The sequence below is a fragment of the Panthera onca genome, chromosome D1 (genome assembly GCF_046562875.1).
Source record: "Panthera onca isolate mPanOnc1 chromosome D1, mPanOnc1 haplotype 2, whole genome shotgun sequence".
Taxonomy (NCBI): domain Eukaryota; kingdom Metazoa; phylum Chordata; class Mammalia; order Carnivora; family Felidae; genus Panthera; species Panthera onca.
Genome location: NC_138348.1, coordinates 61,690,648 through 61,708,008, shown reverse-complemented (window position 1 = coordinate 61,708,008; position 17,361 = coordinate 61,690,648). Strand labels below are relative to the sequence as shown.

Below are 17,361 nucleotides of genomic sequence, written 5' to 3'. Positions count from 1 at the left end.
TGTGGACATGACGGACTGAAATAATAGGGGAAACAATTTTAACCTTGGCATAGTAATTTGAACACCAATCCGTTTATCCTTGGAGTGAATGAGGACAACCTCCTAACTGTGTTGAATGGCTTTCATAGTCACAATGGGACGTCTTGAGAACATCTTGATCAGGTGAAGAACTTGGACAAAGACAGGTTTCAGATTTGCACTTCTGTGGGCATTGCAGGTGCCTTGGCTTTGGTGGCTAGGATGCTAGGTGACCCCACCAGAAAGTTTGCCAGCAAGGGAAGAGTGGGGAGGAATGTTTAGGCCATATGAACCACCCAGATAGGTGGTTCATCAAATAGGAGCTTTATCACAGAGGGGATTTGTCGTGTAGGCTCACAGTGAGGCTCAGCAGGCAGAAGGGAGCCACCTCATCAGAGACACCAAGAGAAATGTCTGCCCATCAGCACCACTGCCTTTGGGGCACTCTTCTGACTCCTGGGGAACAGTCACTTCAGAGTCCCCTGCCTCACACACATCTGGGTGACTTGAAAAAGCCATGGGCAAATGGAGCTGGGGCGGCTACCAAGGTAGCTTTCAGTTACCCACACGTGGCTCATACCGAAGTGGCGCGTGGGCTGGGTGCTGAGTGGGAATAAAAGAAAATCTTAGGCTGGCGGAAAGAGGCAGACCCCAAATCCAATAACGATCATCTCCGTATCTATGTAATTAGATACGGTATTAATGTAACAATCGTATATATTATTTTAAGATAATAATAACATGGACAGAGCATTTAGCGTGAGGCAGAAAGAAGGTTCATGGATTTACATGGGCTATAGCAGTTCATCCCCAAAGCACCCTGTGAAGTAGGTGCTCATGGCACATCTAATTTACAGATGAGAAAACTGAAACCCGCCCCCTCCCCGCCCGCCCATTGTCTGACCTTGAAAAAAAAAAATCACCTCATCTTTCTGAGCTTTACTTTTTGACTTGAGGTCAACAAAATCTCTCTTGTAAACCGTTTTAAGGGTTACAGAGGATACTTGTAAAGTATCTAGCATTGTGCCAGGCACAGAGGGGAGCTCCAGACATGGCTGCTATTATTATTGCTATTATTATTATTATTATTATTATTATTATTATTATTACTATTATCATCATCATCATCATCATCATCATAACAATTATATGATGATGATGGTGTCAACTTTCCCAAAAAGGAATTCAGTCCTCTTACAATCAAAGATACGTGTCTTAAAGTAAATTAAATAGAAGTTGGTAACAAAAGGAAAAAAGAGGAAACACATATGTGTGATTGTATGTCAGATTAGACCCTGGACTTCCTGGCAGCCAGAGCAAACAGGGAAACATAACTATTCTCATGGTTTGCATTCTCAGAAATGGGAAAATGTGCTCACTTCTCAGAGGGGAGAATACTTTTTCCTGACACGGAAATCTGAAAGAATTTTTAGTGAGCTTTGTATGGCTGATACTGAACTATATACATCGATACATACCTTCAGGTTCAGTTTTAGAGAAAACATAGAAGTTCATTTCATACGAAGATCTTGGGTGAAAATCTAGCATTTCACGTTGAGACCTTCAGTGAGTGGCGGTAACTGCCTGGGACGCAGTGGGGTTACAGGGGACCGAGCTGGGAAGAATTAGTAGGTCAGGGTTCTTGTCCAGCTTTGTTGTGCACTTGTGTGGCTTTGGGTTGGGCATCCCGCTTTTCTGGCTTCCAGTCTCATATCTGTGAACTGTGAGAGCTGTGGTTTTGGTGCCTGATGTTTAGTGATCTTTTGATACATCCAAAGCATGATTTCAAAGCCAGTTTCCTGCCCTCCCTCAATTCATCGTTTTCTCAGGTGCCAAAAACGATTTCTAAAGTAAAACCAAGTGGAAGGAAAAAGGGAATTTGTTTCTGCCTTCTCTAGTTTCTTAAAGAAAATCTGGAATGAAAACACCTAAGTCTGAGCTCTGATTTTAACTGGCACCTGGATATTGGTAAATCCCTTCCCCTCTCTAGGCCTTGGTGTCCCCATTCATAAATGTCAGAAGTGGATTAAAAATTCTAAAATTTTATCCTCTCTGTCCATGAGCATTTACTGTCTCAGCTGTTCCCAGGAATGGTAGCCTGCACACATGCTCCCCAGGGCAGCCTTGCATGCCTCTGGCTGTTCAGCCTCCATACCAGCCCACCGCGCAGGGACCCCTAATCCTTTGGGCATCTTCTTCTGTGGACCCTTTCAGGGAGCGAGGATCCTCATTTCCTCCTGGATCTCTTCCCCAGGGTGATGGAGGATGCTTGATGCCTTTTTCAGGGGCACATTTGAACTCAGGTCTTCATCAGTCTCCATCAACGTATTAAGTTAACTCCAACAGAAAGCCCTAACTTCCCCCAGGAAGTAGGTTGGGCAGGACAATATTAAGTCTGACATACTTGGCTTTTCCATTATGCAGTAACATAAATACTCTGAAGGTTTCTCCAGGTGACCAGCTGCCATTTATTGGGCATTTTTATTTCTTTTTTAAAATTTTTATTCAACCTTTATTTTTGAAAGAGAGAGGGGGCAGAGGAACAAATAGAGAGGGAGACACAGAATCCAAAGCAGGCTCCAGGCTCCGAGCTGTCAGCACAGAGCCCGATGCGGGGCTCAAACTCACTGTGTGATCATGACCTGAGCCGAAGTCAGAGCTTAACCAACTGAGCCACCCGGGCGCCCCTGGGCATTTTTATTTCTTAATGGAACTGGCACTATGCTCAGAAATTTATATTCTTTATACAATTTTGTCCTCAGAGTAGCCCTTTAATGTAGTTGTGATTATCCCCATTTCTTAGATGAAGAAACTAAAGCTCAGAGTAATGAAGTGATTTGCCCAAGGTCACCTACTAAGTGGGTGGTAGAACTAGTATTTGAACCTCTGTCTTTGTGGCTCTCCCCCCTGGTTCTAAAAGCCAGTAAATCAAGTTCTACCAGGGCCGCCACCAAATGTGGTCAGAGGATGCTAGTTACTCTGAGACAAAGGGAGAATTCTCACTAAGAAGCAGGGAATAGATTGCCTCTAGTCCCTGGACTCCCAGCTCCTATCAGGAAAGTCCCACACCATCCAGAAAGAGGACAGTGTGAGGCTTGATTTCAGTTCATGAATGTCCGGAATGGTACTCTTATAGCATCCAAGTGTGTACGTAGCTTCCAGAAGTGCCAAGCTCACGTTTGTGGAAGTAGAAAAGAATGTGGGTCCCACAGTGGACTCAGGAAACAGAGCTGTGACCCTTCTCTGTGCCCAGCCCGGCTCAAGATACCAGGAATCAGAACTGACTCAGACATGGTCCCTGCTGCAGAGCTGATCCCAGGGCTTTCAGCTGTAGGCCACCTTCCATGGTTTTGAGAGTATTCAAAGGCCTTGCTGCTCGAAGCAAGCAGACAGACCACACTGGTATCCTCTGAGAACTTATTAGAAACATGTGCTCTCAGGCCACACCTCAGAACTGCTGAACTGGAATTTGCATTTTAATACAATCTCCAGGTAATTCATCTGCATATTAAAATTTGAAGAGCATGCCTCTAAGGCCTCAGTTTCCAAATCTGGCTGTGCCCCAGAGTCGCCTGGAGAGATCTTAAAGGGACAGATGCCCAGGCTCTTCAGATATTGTGGATGAGGTTTTTCTTTCTTAGGCTTTCCTGGTGAATGTGCTGTGTAACCATGTTTGAGAACCATCACTGTAAGATCCATAGCATTATTATTTCCCCTGTATGCTCCCAGCAAGATGGATAGCCATTCATTCACCGGTGCATAAATTTGTGGGCTTTTCTGGAGCACTTACTCTGCACCAGCCCAGGGCCAAGCAGCAGGGACTCGAAGCTGGTCCCTGCCCTTGAAGAGTTCGAGATGTCATTGAGGAGACAGACAACTAAGCAGAACAGTGTCTTAAGGTCCTACAGGTAGGAAAAGTATATTTGCTAAGGGTCTGGTGACACGACGAAGCAAGTGGCCAGTTCTCCAGGGGAGGTCTGGGGTCTGGGGGTCTGGGGATCCAGGAATGGCATTTCAGATGAAATGATGCTGGAACTGGATCTCAGGACATGGACGTGATCAGATGCTCCCCAGTGAGTAAGGGCAATGGTGCTTCCTAGGCTTGGAGAGGCAGTGTGGGGAAATAGGAAGAACACAGCCTTTAGGTCAAGAAGATTGGAGTCAGAAACCCATCCTGCCACCTAGCAGTCTCTAGCTCTGGTCAAGGCACTTCACCTCTGGTGGTCTTAGTTTTCTGAAATACTAAAAAAAAAAAAAGCACCTGCCTTACATGGCAGTTGTGAGGAACGTCAGGCTGTGCGTGCAGAGCACAAGGATGGTGTCTGGGACGGAACACACACCCAGAGGTAGTAGCGGATGCCTTCGTACCAGTGACAGTCATCTCTCCAAGCTGTGTTCCACCAAACGGTGGCCCTGCCCCCGATGGGGGCCCAGGTGCTGCTCCCTGTACAGGTGGCATGAGGAAGGAGGGCGCTGAAGACTGTCCAAGTGCTCTTCCAACCAGAAAGGGCTGTTGAGATGTATAATTTCATTTGATCCTGATGACAAGCCTGTGAGCAACGCAGAGCAGGGACTTAATCATTTGACAGCCGAAGGACCAACAGTTTGAGCGATTTAGGGGACTTGCTCCAGTGAGAACCCACATCTTCTAAATTCAAAGCTAGCGTTCTTTCCCCTACACTAACCCGACTGCCAGACCTCAAATATGTCCTTGAGCACAGAAGATGGGCCGCGGCTCTTACAGACTCCCTGGGACAATCCTGCTGGTGCCACCTTCTTCTGGAATTCACTGAGCTGAGAAACTGTACATGAGTGGCACTTCTCTGGGTCACTGCAAGAAGACATGAGCCAGAAACTCAGGGGGCTAATCTAAGTGGACAGGGCCCCCACCACATTCCCGCAGGGACACATTTGCTGCCAAGGTAGATAGCACCGGTTTATCATGAGTGATGCACAAAGAAATGAAATGATTCCCCGTCCCCCCCACCCCTCCTCGCTCACCGCCCCACCTCGCAGCTGTCATCAGGGAAGCAGAGAGATCCCGGCTGCCCCACATTGCAGACTGGGATCTAAGGTCACTGCATTTTATTTAGCCAGAATCAGTGTCATCTGGGAAGATCAAATCTGTGCTGCATTAGAGGGTTAGTCACAAGGGACATTTCAACATAAACAGCACATCTATCCTGTTATCCATTTCCCTCAAAAGAGAAGGAAAAGAAACACCCAAGTAATTTGAGTGAAAATGGTATTTAAATAAACTCAAAATGGAGATACCATCCATTTAAAGCAAGTGACAGCTATGCCCTAGAAAGCATCAAGTTGAACATTAGAAATACAAAAATGAATAAAATCCCATCTCTTCCCTTCAAGGACTGACTGTCAGATCTGGGAGACAGCCACATAAATAAATACCACGGCATTATGTGAAGTGTCCTGTAACCCAGTTATGAGCAGATATGAATCTCCACACACACGGGTTAGGGAAGGTTTTGCCAGAAAAGGTGCCACTGAGCTGATACCTGAAGAATGAGCAGGAGTTTAGCAGGCTGGAAAGGGAAGGGGACAGGACACTGCACAGAGTGGGAACAGCAGTTATAGGGAGGTGCGGAGGTGTGTGTGTGGGACCAGATGTCCCTGATGGACTGCAGGGCGTACTGGGGGATACAAGGCAGCTGCAGAGAGTGTTGCTAGGCTGGGGAGTCTGAAATCAGCCTATAAAACATGGGGCGCCCTGGAAGAGAGGGCACTGGGGTGATGTGACAATGTCTGGGTTACAACAAGGAAGAATGGCCTGGAAAGGACCCAGGCTGCAGTCGGAGAGACCTGCCTTTTATTTGAAAAGGATGATGTGATGGGACAACCATGTTAGAGCTAGAGAGGAAGGACAGTTGGAGAAAATCACGTGACCTTAGTCTAATTCAGGGAGAGAAAACCAACAGGGAAATCTTAGGTCTGGGAACCTGGCCCTGTTAAGAAGCAGCCAGTCCCCAAGATAACACCCAAAGCAAGGGATGGTTATGATGACAGACAGTTGGGGCCAGATTAAAATCTTTAGGGACCTTGACACTGAAACGATTATGATGCCCCAGTCTTCATATGTAATTCAAAAAACACCAATCTGTAAAATAAAATTTTGTTTTTCAAAAGAAGCCAAAATCTACATGCCCGATGAAACATAAAACAGCTTCCTTCTAGGCTCTTCCGATTGTCTTACTTGCATCTTGAAGGATTGACAGCGCGCCTACTTTGCTGGTGCTGTAGACCCTGCTCAGTCTGCCCTCTGAATCCCCAGCACGGTTTACATCCCACCATCCAGTGGAAGTGGCCTGTGCCGGGCCATCCAACCTGAACAGAGGGAGATTCCCTTGAATTGGAAGACGTTCTGGAGACTTGGAAGGGGATACCAGTATTAAGATGCAGTTTGAGGCTGGCCATGCACAGGAACTGAAAATTAGTTTCCAGGAGTTAAGATTCCAGCTCCAATGCAGCCTAGACCTGGAGTAACAAGGCCATGCACAGGAACTGAAAATTAGTTTCCAGGAGTTAAGATTCCAGCTCCAAATTTGGCCTAGACCTGAAAGAAATTATAAAGCTGTACCATGTGATAGGAAAATTCAGGCTTAATAAGGAATACCTAGTCTGTCTTCCTCTCCAGCTGCAAAACCAGACATAATGACTAGGAATTAAAAGAACAGTCACAATTATTGAGTATCTGTCATGTGCCATGCACTATGCTAAATATCTTTCACATACAATTTTATGTAATTTTCTCAGTATACCGACAAGGTGGCTGTTAATACCCCATTTTGCAGAGGAAGAAAACTTGAGGCCCAAAAGGCCAGGTAACTTGCCCAGGTTTCAGAACCTGGAAATGACAGAGCCAGACGTGAAACCCAGACCGATCTGATTCCTAAGCTTGTGCCTCTTTCCTGCCATGTGCCGAGGGGTAGCACCTTGTCTCTGCAACCCTCCAGACAACTGTGGTCTGCCTTTGCTTTCCTCTGTTGGCACAGCCTTGTCATGATGACTGATTTCCAGATATGGAACTATCATCAGAACTACTCTCTTGGTTTATTTATTTTTCCTTGGGTGTTGCTGCAAATTATAAACTAATCCTGCAATTCATTACATCTGACTGCAGAAGGGAGACTGCTGGGCCCCTGATAAGTATAACGTGAGGATTGACAGAAGACTATATTGCCACCAACTGGGAGTCAGATCTGGCCAGGGACTTATCAGTCAGGCCCGAGGAGGCAGTGGGGCTGCTATAAAAACTTGCAGGAGAAGATCTTGTGTTTTAAACTCTTGAGGTGTTTTTTTCAAGTCAGGCCCTCTCTTGTTTCTGGCTTGGATTTACAAGCCACCTGTGGTAAGCCTCATTGATAATCCTTTTAAGAAAACATGTATTAAGTACCTAATATGGACATAGCTCTGGCTGGACATCACAGTCATTGGCAAGAGCTTTTTGTATTATTCGTTAGGTAAGAGGGATAGCTAAGCCAACCACTGGGGTCAGAAAAATTAGGGAACAATCACCCAAAAGGGGGACACCATCACCATATGACTTTTTGCATGAAGTCTAGTTGTACATCTCTGGTTAGCTGATAGGAAGAAAGAAAGTACTCACCAGCTGGTGTGTCCTTATTTTCCAGTCACAGCCCAGCGCACAAATACTACCTGACCACAGACCCCATGAGCGGGGCTGTTTTCCTCTCGGACACCAACAGCCGGAGGGTCTTTAAGATCAAGTCCACCGTGGTGGTGAAGGACCTTGTCAAGAACTCCGAGGTGGTTGCAGGAACAGGTGACCAGTGCCTCCCTTTTGATGACACTCGCTGTGGGGATGGTGGCAAGGCCACCGAAGCCACACTGACCAACCCCAGGGGTGAGTAAGGCCTTGCTTTTTAAGTACAAGCAGTAATGTTGATTGAGGTCCCAATAGTTAACTTCCCAGGAGCTGTGAGTCTAATACCACAGTCAGGCTTAGAATTGGAAAAAATTGTAAATTCACACCCTTTGATAGCAAAATTCAGGTTTAATGCCCACTCCATTTTTCAAAAGAAATACATGTTTATCGTTGTGAAAACATTTTGGAAAATACCAAGATGTCTGTAGAGAAAAGTTAAAATTGTCATGATTCCACCTGCCCAGAGATATTCCCAGGTAACATTTCCTGCCTTTCCTTCTAGTCTTTTTTCCACGTGTTTGCATGCATGTGTTTGTATGCTCACCAAAAACAAAATGAGGCCACATTAAACAAACTGTTTTGGTAACCTACTTTTTTTTCCCCTAGATGGTATATCACGAACATTTCCCCATGTTACCCATCTTCTTTGTACTCATTTTTATGGCTATATAGTATTCCATAGAATGGACGTCTCATCACTTATCAGCCCCCTACTGTTGGACATTTATGCTCTCTCTCATGTTACTGTTTTATAAGAACATTGCAGTGTATCATCTTTGTAGATGTTCACATGCTGTAAGACTGGTTAGCTGTAAGTTTCAATTTTGAGTCCTTCAAAAAGACCTCTTAATACCCACAATCACAATTTTTCACTCACTTGTTCAGCAAGTATTTACTGAGTGTGCGGTATGCTGTGGTTGCATAGATAATTTTAATGCAGCAGAATAAATAAGACTTGAGCGTGAATCACTGATGTGGGAGAGAGGAAGAAGTGCTCCTTGGCAAGCCAGGAAACAGAACTGTGCAAGGGACTTAAATAAAAGCCGAGAGTGGCCCCTTGTGCCTAGAAGACAGGGAAGGCTTTTTGGAGGAGAAGCCATCATTGTCGACATTCATCAGCAAAGCATCCATTGTGTGCTGGCCATAAAGCTGGGTGACCTATAGTGTCTAAGCCTCAGCATCCCCCTCAATAAAATTGGGGTAATAGTACCTTCGGTGTCCACCTCCTAGGTTTGTTCTGAGGGTCGTAATAAATATATTTCATATGCTATACCACAAAAATGTCCTATGTGATTGTATTAGCAAATGGTGCCAGGTTTCAGGCCTCTCCTAGACCCAGATGTACCCCTAGTGAGTGAATTAATATCTGTGAAAAGTGGTTGGTAAAATGCAGCTGGTACATGCACTTTTAAGTCAAAGCATTATTGTCTAGTGAAATCAGGCAGTTCTGTATTCAAATTCAGACATTGCCACCTAATAGCTGTGTGAGTTTAGGTGAGTTGCTTAACCTCTCTGAGCCACATTTTCCTCACCTATGAAATAGAGATATACTGTACAGTTGCAGTACAGATTAAATATTATCAAGAATGAAAATGCTTGGTTCATTGGTTCCAGATACTTGATAAACATTCTCATAGTGACTCCTATTATAGTTGTTGTATTACATTACCTTATGTTATCACACCACATCATATATTATATTATACAACCTCTATTAGACACCTGATTGGTCAGGTAGTAACTGTGGGGGAAGTATTGTGACATCCATGGTCCTAAATATGATGTCCTCCTAATTATGATTTCCTAACACTGAGCAAGTAGCCTGCAGCAGAAAGAACAGGCTTACACTTAGGGATCCTGCATTATGATTCGGTCCTACTGTTCCCTGCCCTCTGACCTCCTCCTTTGGGCCTCATTTTTCCCATTGATAAATCAGCGGATTGGGCTAAATGACCCCCCCCCCTGCCCCGACACCACGTGCAGTTGCAACATTCTGTTCTCTTCAAATTAAAAGCTTTTTTTGAAAATGTTATTCTCTCCAGGTCTTTCTCAGTTGCTTCACACACATATGTGTTCTCCACCCGCCCTCCTCCCACCCCCGCACACACAGACGCACGCATGCATGCACACAGATGTAGTAGCAGTGAAATTGCCCAAAAGCCTGTAATTAACCCAGATAGAAATGACAAGGGTGCCACAATATGCAGACACTTCGCAGCAGGGAGGAGAAAAGATGTCCATCTATTTAGCACAACAAAAGGAGAAAAACTGAAGTAATTAATCAGGGGGCAGGTCGCTTCTATTAGCCTGTGCAGCCAACTTTGTAAACAAGAATCCTGATTGTTCGTGGAGCACTCATCAGTCCTAGCAGATGGAAGAGAAAGACAGAGCATAGCCAGGCAGACAAGAAAACTCCTGTCCTGCTACTTAAAGAATGTAATTAATGTACATTCTAGGCAGGAACGAGGAATGGCTTCCCTGCCTGAAGGCTGCCTTGTCCTCTGTGTGAAATCGCTCCCCAGCCCTGAGCAGCCTTAAGGAGGGGGTGGAAAGAACACCACTCCAGGGGACTTCATCACTCAGAGCCCCTTGGGTGTCTGAAACCGCCCCAGTCACGGACACGCAGACCCCGGGCAAAGGGTCTTCACAAAGTGCTGGTCGAATCTCATAATTATAGTCACTAATAATTATTGAGGGCTAACTGTTACACATCAGATGTTATTATCCCCATTCTGTGGATGAGGAAGCTGGACTTAGTGAAATGCCATGGCCAAGGTTATACAACTGGAAAGCTTTCTCTGGCAAGCGTCTCTACCTCTGTGAAGCTTTCTCCAACCCCTTCTTTCATTTCATTGCCCAGGGATGACTGAGCAGAGCAAAACTGACCAGAATCGCCTTTCCTTCATCATGTCTCTCCCTGGGGCACTCCACCTGGTGCTGGCTCATCCCCAACCTCCCCATCTAGACCATGTGCTCCTGGGGGTCATGTGTCGTCCCTTAGCACCCCTGAGCAGTTCTCAGTTTGGTAGGGCTATTTCTAAACTCGGGATGTTGCACCCGGGGTGGAAATCAATCTCACCCACAATAAAACGTATTAGTCTTGGCCACACCCAGAATGAGTATTTCCAGGAGTGAGGGCAAGCAGGGGTGTGTTGGGGGGGGGGGGGGTGGATAAACACTTCAGGATGATTCTGATACACATCACTGGTTAAGAAGTATTGATTTACTAGAGTGGTTCTGAAACTTTGTTTTATATCATGATCACCCAAGGTGCTTGTCAAAAATACAGATAAATATTCAGGCTCCACTTGAGATGTTCTGAACCAACTACCTGTGGGATACATGATAGAAGGCTTCCAGATGATTCACAAACACAGCTGGGAGTGAGAAGTACAAATTTAGAACAATCCCTTTATTTCAGAGCTGAGAATCCAAACGCAGAGATATCCAGTGACTTGCCCAAGGCCACACAGCTGGTCATGGAGAAAGTGAATGGTGAATTCAGACTGCTCTCTTCCATGTGCCTTTTTTAAACATTTATTTCACCCATATTCTCTACACAAACCCAAAGGATTCATGTTTAGGCTGTATACATCTATAATTACCAATGACCATAAACTAAGAATAGAAAAACATGGAGGATGATTCTCTTGGAAGAAAAGAAAAATTGTTACCAAAATGGGGATGGATTTAATTGCGAGAATTACAAGGCTTCAGAAGTTAGGTTAACTTAACTCACAGCTTTGACACTGAAAAGGGTTCTGCTTACTGCTACGTCCAGTGCTTGACAAACCCCCAGAAGTAGGAGTCCAGTTTTGATGACTACCTAAGCTGATAGGTAAAAATCTCAGCAGTAAGGTGGAGGGACCAGAGCCCTGGAGACTCGGGTTCTAATCCCTGCTTTGAATAAGTCACCCTAAGCCTCTGGGCATCTGTCTTCCGGCCTTTGGATGGGGAGTGAGTCCTGTGGGGAGGATGCAATCAAATCACAGAGGGGAGGTTCTTAATCAGCCCACAAGGCTCCATCTGCACATAGGTTGTTACCACCTCTAACGCTGTTTTTGGCTTCTCTTTCCCAGGCATCACGGTGGACAAGTCTGGGCTGATTTACTTCGTGGATGGCACCATGATCAGACGCATTGATCAGAATGGGGTCATCTCCACCCTGCTGGGCTCCAATGATCTTACCTCAGCCCGGCCCCTCAGCTGTGACTCCGTCATGGATATTTCTCAGGTAAGGGGAGAACTCTGCCTGCTAGAGCCCTGGGGCTGCACGCTCATCCGCTCTCCCGCTGGCCCCCCATCTTTATGCTGCACTAGCCTTTGAAGAGCACATTCTTGGGGCTGGGCCTGGGGAAGCACTAAGGACACAAAGATGAGTAGGGCGAAGCTTGGCGCTCTGGGAGTTCACCAGAGGGATGACAGGTGGTCGTCAGAGGGATCCCCGTGGACAGTGAAGAAATCTGCCCCAGGAAGCTTCAAAGGCAGCAGAGAGTCACATGCTGTGAATTTAAATCCATAGCTGCCTGTGAGTCCCCTCTTTGGAAACACAGGTACTTGTACATTGTCTTTTCTCTTTCTCTACTGTAAATGACATGAGGACAGGAATTCTGTTCATCTTTTCCTCTGCTCTAGCCAGAGTACCTTGTATACAGTAGGAGTACAACCAGTATTTCATGATTAATTAATTGATTGGCTGATTGACTCCAAGCTTTGCCGCTCACTAACTGAGTGACTTTGGACAAATTCCTGATGTCCTCTGAACCTCTTTTTTTTTTATATTTTAAAAATGGAAATAGCTGACTTCAGCCTGGCAGGATTGCTTCGAGAAAATACGAACAGTGCATACTAGGCTCCTGGCACCACTTGGCACTTGAAAGGTGGTCAATCAACAGAAGTTCTGGTGCCCACGTTCACAAAGGAAGTGCAATTTGTGCCAGGTTTTGAAGGTTTAATAGGGGTTTCTGGGTGGCCAGGAAGAATGGAGACATTTCACACAAAAGGAACAGCATGTGCAAAGGTACAAAGATGTTCATGGGCCCAGTATATTCAAGGACCATTGGAAGATTGAATGCTTGAGCATAAGGTTCTTGGAATGAAGAAGCAGGAGTTGAAACTGGAGTGTTATTTGGGGCCAGTTAGGGAACGACCTTCCCATGCCATGCCAAACAGTTTGGACCTTAGCAGTGAACACCAGTAATCCAGTGCAGACCCAGTGACTGGCAGTTCAGCATGTCCTTAGTTTGTCCTGCAACGTCTTGGCAAGGAAAGTGTCCTTTATTGCTAGATCTTTCGGCAGGGCCTGGCCAGAGCTGCCAGCATTAGCAAAACCCAGGAAAAAGGAAGGCACAAGTTACATTAAATTGCAGAGTGGGGACAGCAATAACCACACTTAGCTTTTTAAACCCCCTTACTTGTAGGGCAGGCTGCACACAGGCCCTTTTCCACTGACTATTCACCTGCTCCCCGTACTCAGGGTGCAACAGAGGCCAGGAGGCCCCCCTGTTAGTGACATGTGTTGTGGAGCGCTGTCCCCAGAGCCCCAAGGCTGGTGCTGGCGGTCCCAACACCCGCGTCACATCCCTTTCGGTTGCTGGCGTGGTTTTCCTCTGCACTGGCTAATGTGATTGTTCCGCTCCAGAATGGAATCTGTTCTCTGCCACTCGTCTTTCCAATTTGGCAGGCTTCCCCTTGCTGGCTCGAGAATTTCCCTCTCCAGTCTGTGAGCAAGCTTGAATTACCCGTCAGGAAGCTGCTACGGCCTGAGGATGTGCACGCGAGTATTTTCAATTCTCAAAACGGGCCCCGTACCAGCCAGCACAGGGCACTGAAAATTTTCAGTCCACACGTTGGAAAGTTGTTTTACTTTAGTGAGAGGTGCTACCAAGCAGCCAAATCAAAAGCTCAGAGGACAACCGGCGTGTAGTGGAACGGGGAAAAAACCCACATTTAGCTTCAGAAATCCTGGGCTGAAATCCCTTTGCCCCTGGTCCTCGCTACCCTCATCTGAATCTAAGCATGGAATTTTTTTTTTTTTTACCAAACTCTCCAGACACGGCTTATATTTTTATATACACGTATGGGCGGGGGTGCTGGCTTTCATTCTGAGAGCTTCCTCTGTACAAACACTCAGAGCTGTTTTACTGCCCCGTGGGGAGCAGGGAGTAAGCCAGAGAGCTAAGAACACAGCTCAGAGGCAAGAGTGCAAAGCAGGGAACCAAGGAACTTGGCCAGCTCCCCTGGGTGGAAATAAGCCCAGGCCCAAGGAGAAACTAGAGGGAGGAATGGAGAAGAGAAGAAACAGAAGATGTTGCCGCCAATCAAAAGAGGGGATTAGTTCCTAGCTCAGCAGTCTACAGAGTGTGACTATATGTAGAGTCCAAAATGACTTCTGAAGAACTTCTTATGTGCCAAGCACTGTTAGAAAGGAGAATACAGAGATGAGTAGGACTTCCTTTTTCTTACCTAGCTGTCACAATATTCCCAAGAGGTGATATTATCTACCCCATTTTACAGATAAGAGAACTGAGGCTCGGGGCGGTGGCGGGGGGGGGGGGGGGGGGCGGGGGGCGGGGAATTGCAGTTATAAATGCAGAGCCCTGTGCTTGTTTCCATCAGGGATGTGGAAATGAATTTTTTAATGAAATCCTGAACATAAATTGCCTAGCACAGTGCCTGGCAGCTAGTAATAGGCTGTAAATATTCATTCCTTTTATAATTTACAAAGCAATTCCTTGTACATTGTCTTGATACTCACAATTGCTCTATGTAATATTTATTACCTCCATTTACATATGAGGAAAGAAGTTCAAAGTGTTTAAGTAACGCACACCTGTAGTAATTGTAGAACTGAGATAAGAGGTGAGGTGTGCTGGCCCCAAATCCCTCGCTCTCTCTGTGCCGTTGACCAGTCGTGTAGTCATTCATCCGTCTGGCAATCCTGTTTTTGAGAACAAATAAGTCTGCAATAAGGCAGTCATCTCAGAGTGCTTTGATAAAGGCACAGAGTGTTCTGGGGGACAGAAGAGAGGGGGCTCTATCCCTTCTCAGGATCACAGAATGTGGGAGCTGGAGGGACCACAGCAATTCTAAAGCCTTGTTTCTCCATTGTAGCAATGGGACATTAAGCCTGAGCACCCCTGTCACTAACAGGAGGGAAATCAGAGAAGCTTGTGTATTTGGTCTGCTCCAGAACTAACACACAGGCTCTGTGACAGAGCCAGGACTGACTCTCAGACCCCTGTTCCTTCTTTTCCAGGTGCTCTGTGCACAGGGCAGGAAGGAGAGAGCAGAAAAGCGCTTGCTCTTCCTTCCTTCCTTCCCCTCTTTCCTCTCCCCCTTCCCCCTCCTCACCCACCCATCAGGGAGCCATCTTTTCATCATAATGACTGGCAGAAAGGTCTGAGCAAGCAGGTCCCCAAGGTGCCAGAGGACCAGAAGGCATAAAATATTTAGCAGCCAGTGTTGACAAGAAATGGGTTTTAGGAAATTGAAAACACCCCTGTCACGTTACAGTAAACTGTTCTGATGCAGCCAAGGGCTGCCGTGACGCTATGCTCCAGAGAGTACTGGGAAGTGTGAAGGCAGCGGCTCTGGCCAGTGGCTCTGGCCTGCCTCAGGCTCCCTGGCTCTGTGCGGGCAGAGGGGCCCAGGCTGGGAGTGAGGAAGCAGGGCCCGAGGATGGCCCTGAGCAGAAGGGTCAGACGGAGGTGGCCACATCTCATAGGTATATAATTTACTGGGGTTTCTTTCTGCGTTAGTAAACTACCACATGGGCATTGGAGAAAATGTAAAAAGTTAAAAATTACAAAGAAGAAAGTTAAAATTACCCCTAATCCAAGTACCGTTAACATGTTGGTTTTTCTTCTCCCCTCTATCTGTAATCTAATTTATTGTTACATTTTCCCCCAGTTGGGATCACACTGTGCTTACAATTCTGTAGCCTATTCTTTTCAATTAATACATAGCAAACATTTCCCAATGTCATTAAATATGCATCTACAACATCACTTTTAAGAGCTACGTAGAGTATTCTAACTCATGGGCGAACTAAATACCATCGTTGAGTTAGTGAATTCCCTCTTGCTGGGCACTTGACTTGGTTGCAGTTTTTCACCATCATTAAACATCGCTGCGGTGTGCACCACTGTTTACAAGGTGCAAGAGCAAATTCCTGGGAGAGAAATTTCTTACCTAAAGTAACGTGCGCGTTTAAGTAAGCCCCACGTTGGACGGAGCGTCGAGGGTTTGTAGGGGGCTCAGGAACCAAAGGTGGTGAGTTCCTAGGAGTGCGGTTGACAACTGGGATGGAGGAGACGCTTCTAGCCCATGTGCAGTGTGTCTGGATGACCTCTTGGGGACACAGCTGGCCAGTGGCTTCCCGTAGTGCCAGCACCTTACCTCCCAGTGTGCTGTTTCCACAATCCAACCTCCTCCTCCTCCACCAACGCAGCATTCTTCACCTCAGACCCTGCCAACTGCATCCCATGCATGCCTGCCTGCAAGCTCACCATCGTCCCTGCCAGTTTCCCAGCCCAGCTCAGAGGAGGCTCAGGCTGGGCCCCAGGACCTCTGAACCCCTCATTCCCATCGCCACCTTCATTAATGTCTTCTGGGAGGACCTGTTCTCTGGGGTGCTAGAAACCATTTTCTTTTTTTTTTGTAACTTTATTTGTTTCTTCGCTTTTTTAAGATTTAAATCCACATTAGTTAATATAGAATAATAATGTCTCAGGAATAGAATTTAGTGATTTATCACTTAACATGTAACACCCAGTGCTCATCCCAACAAGTGCCCTCCTTAATGCCCATCACCCATTTAGCCCATCCCCCCAACACCCTACCAGCAACCCTCAGTTTGTTTTCTATAAGAGCACATAAAAGTCTCTTACAGTTTGTCTCCCTCTCTGTTTTTACCTTTTTTTTGTTTCCCTTCCCCTATGTTCATCTGTTTTGTTTCTTAAATCCCCATGCGAGTGAAGTCATACGCTATTTGTCTTTCTTTGACTCACTTATTTCACTTAGCATAATACCCTCTAGTTCCATCCACGTTGTTGCAAATAGCAAGATTTCATTCTTTTTTGGTCACCAAGTAATAGTCCGTTGAATATATGTACCACATCTTCTTTATCCATTTGTCAGTCAATGCACATCTGGGCTCTTTCTATACTTTGGCTATTGTCGATAGTGCTGCTATAAACACTGGAGTGCATGTGCCCCTTCGAATCAGCATTTTTGTATCCTTTGGGTAAATACCCGTTAGTGCAATTGCTGGGTAGGGTAGTTCTGTTTTTAATTTTTTGAGGAGCCTCTATACTGTTTTCCAGAGTGTCTGCACCAGTTTGCATTCCCACCAACAGTGCTAAAAAGATCCTTTTTCTCCACATCCTTGCCAACATCTGTTGTTGCCCGAATTGTTAATTTGAGCCATTCTGACAGGTGTGAGGTGGTATCTCATGGTGGTTTTGATTTGTATAGAAACCATTTTCTAGAGCTGGGATTCACAAACTTCAGAGTGCACATGAGTTATCCAGGGATTTTATTTAAATGCAGATTCTGATTCAGTAGGTTTGGTGAGAACTGCCATTCTGCATTTCTGACCAGCTCCCAGGCGATGTCAGTTCTGGATATTGAGGAAAGGCTTGTTCTTCCTGATA

General features: G+C 45.9%; 1 protein-coding gene across 4 annotated transcripts in view; it reads left to right on the top strand.

Annotated features, from left to right (window-relative positions):
- The window catches only part of TENM4 (teneurin transmembrane protein 4), a 2,903,849-nt gene that overhangs the window by 2,846,305 nt on the left and 40,183 nt on the right, over nucleotides 1-17,361 (top strand). For all 4 annotated transcript variants that reach the window (XM_078433056.2, XM_078433057.2, XM_078433058.2 and 1 more), the window contains 2 exons: nucleotides 7,671-7,903; nucleotides 11,785-11,939. In XM_078433056.2, the coding sequence (XP_078289182.1) occupies nucleotides 7,671-7,903; nucleotides 11,785-11,939 (388 nt within the window). The remainder of the gene's footprint in view (nucleotides 1-7,670; nucleotides 7,904-11,784; nucleotides 11,940-17,361) is intronic.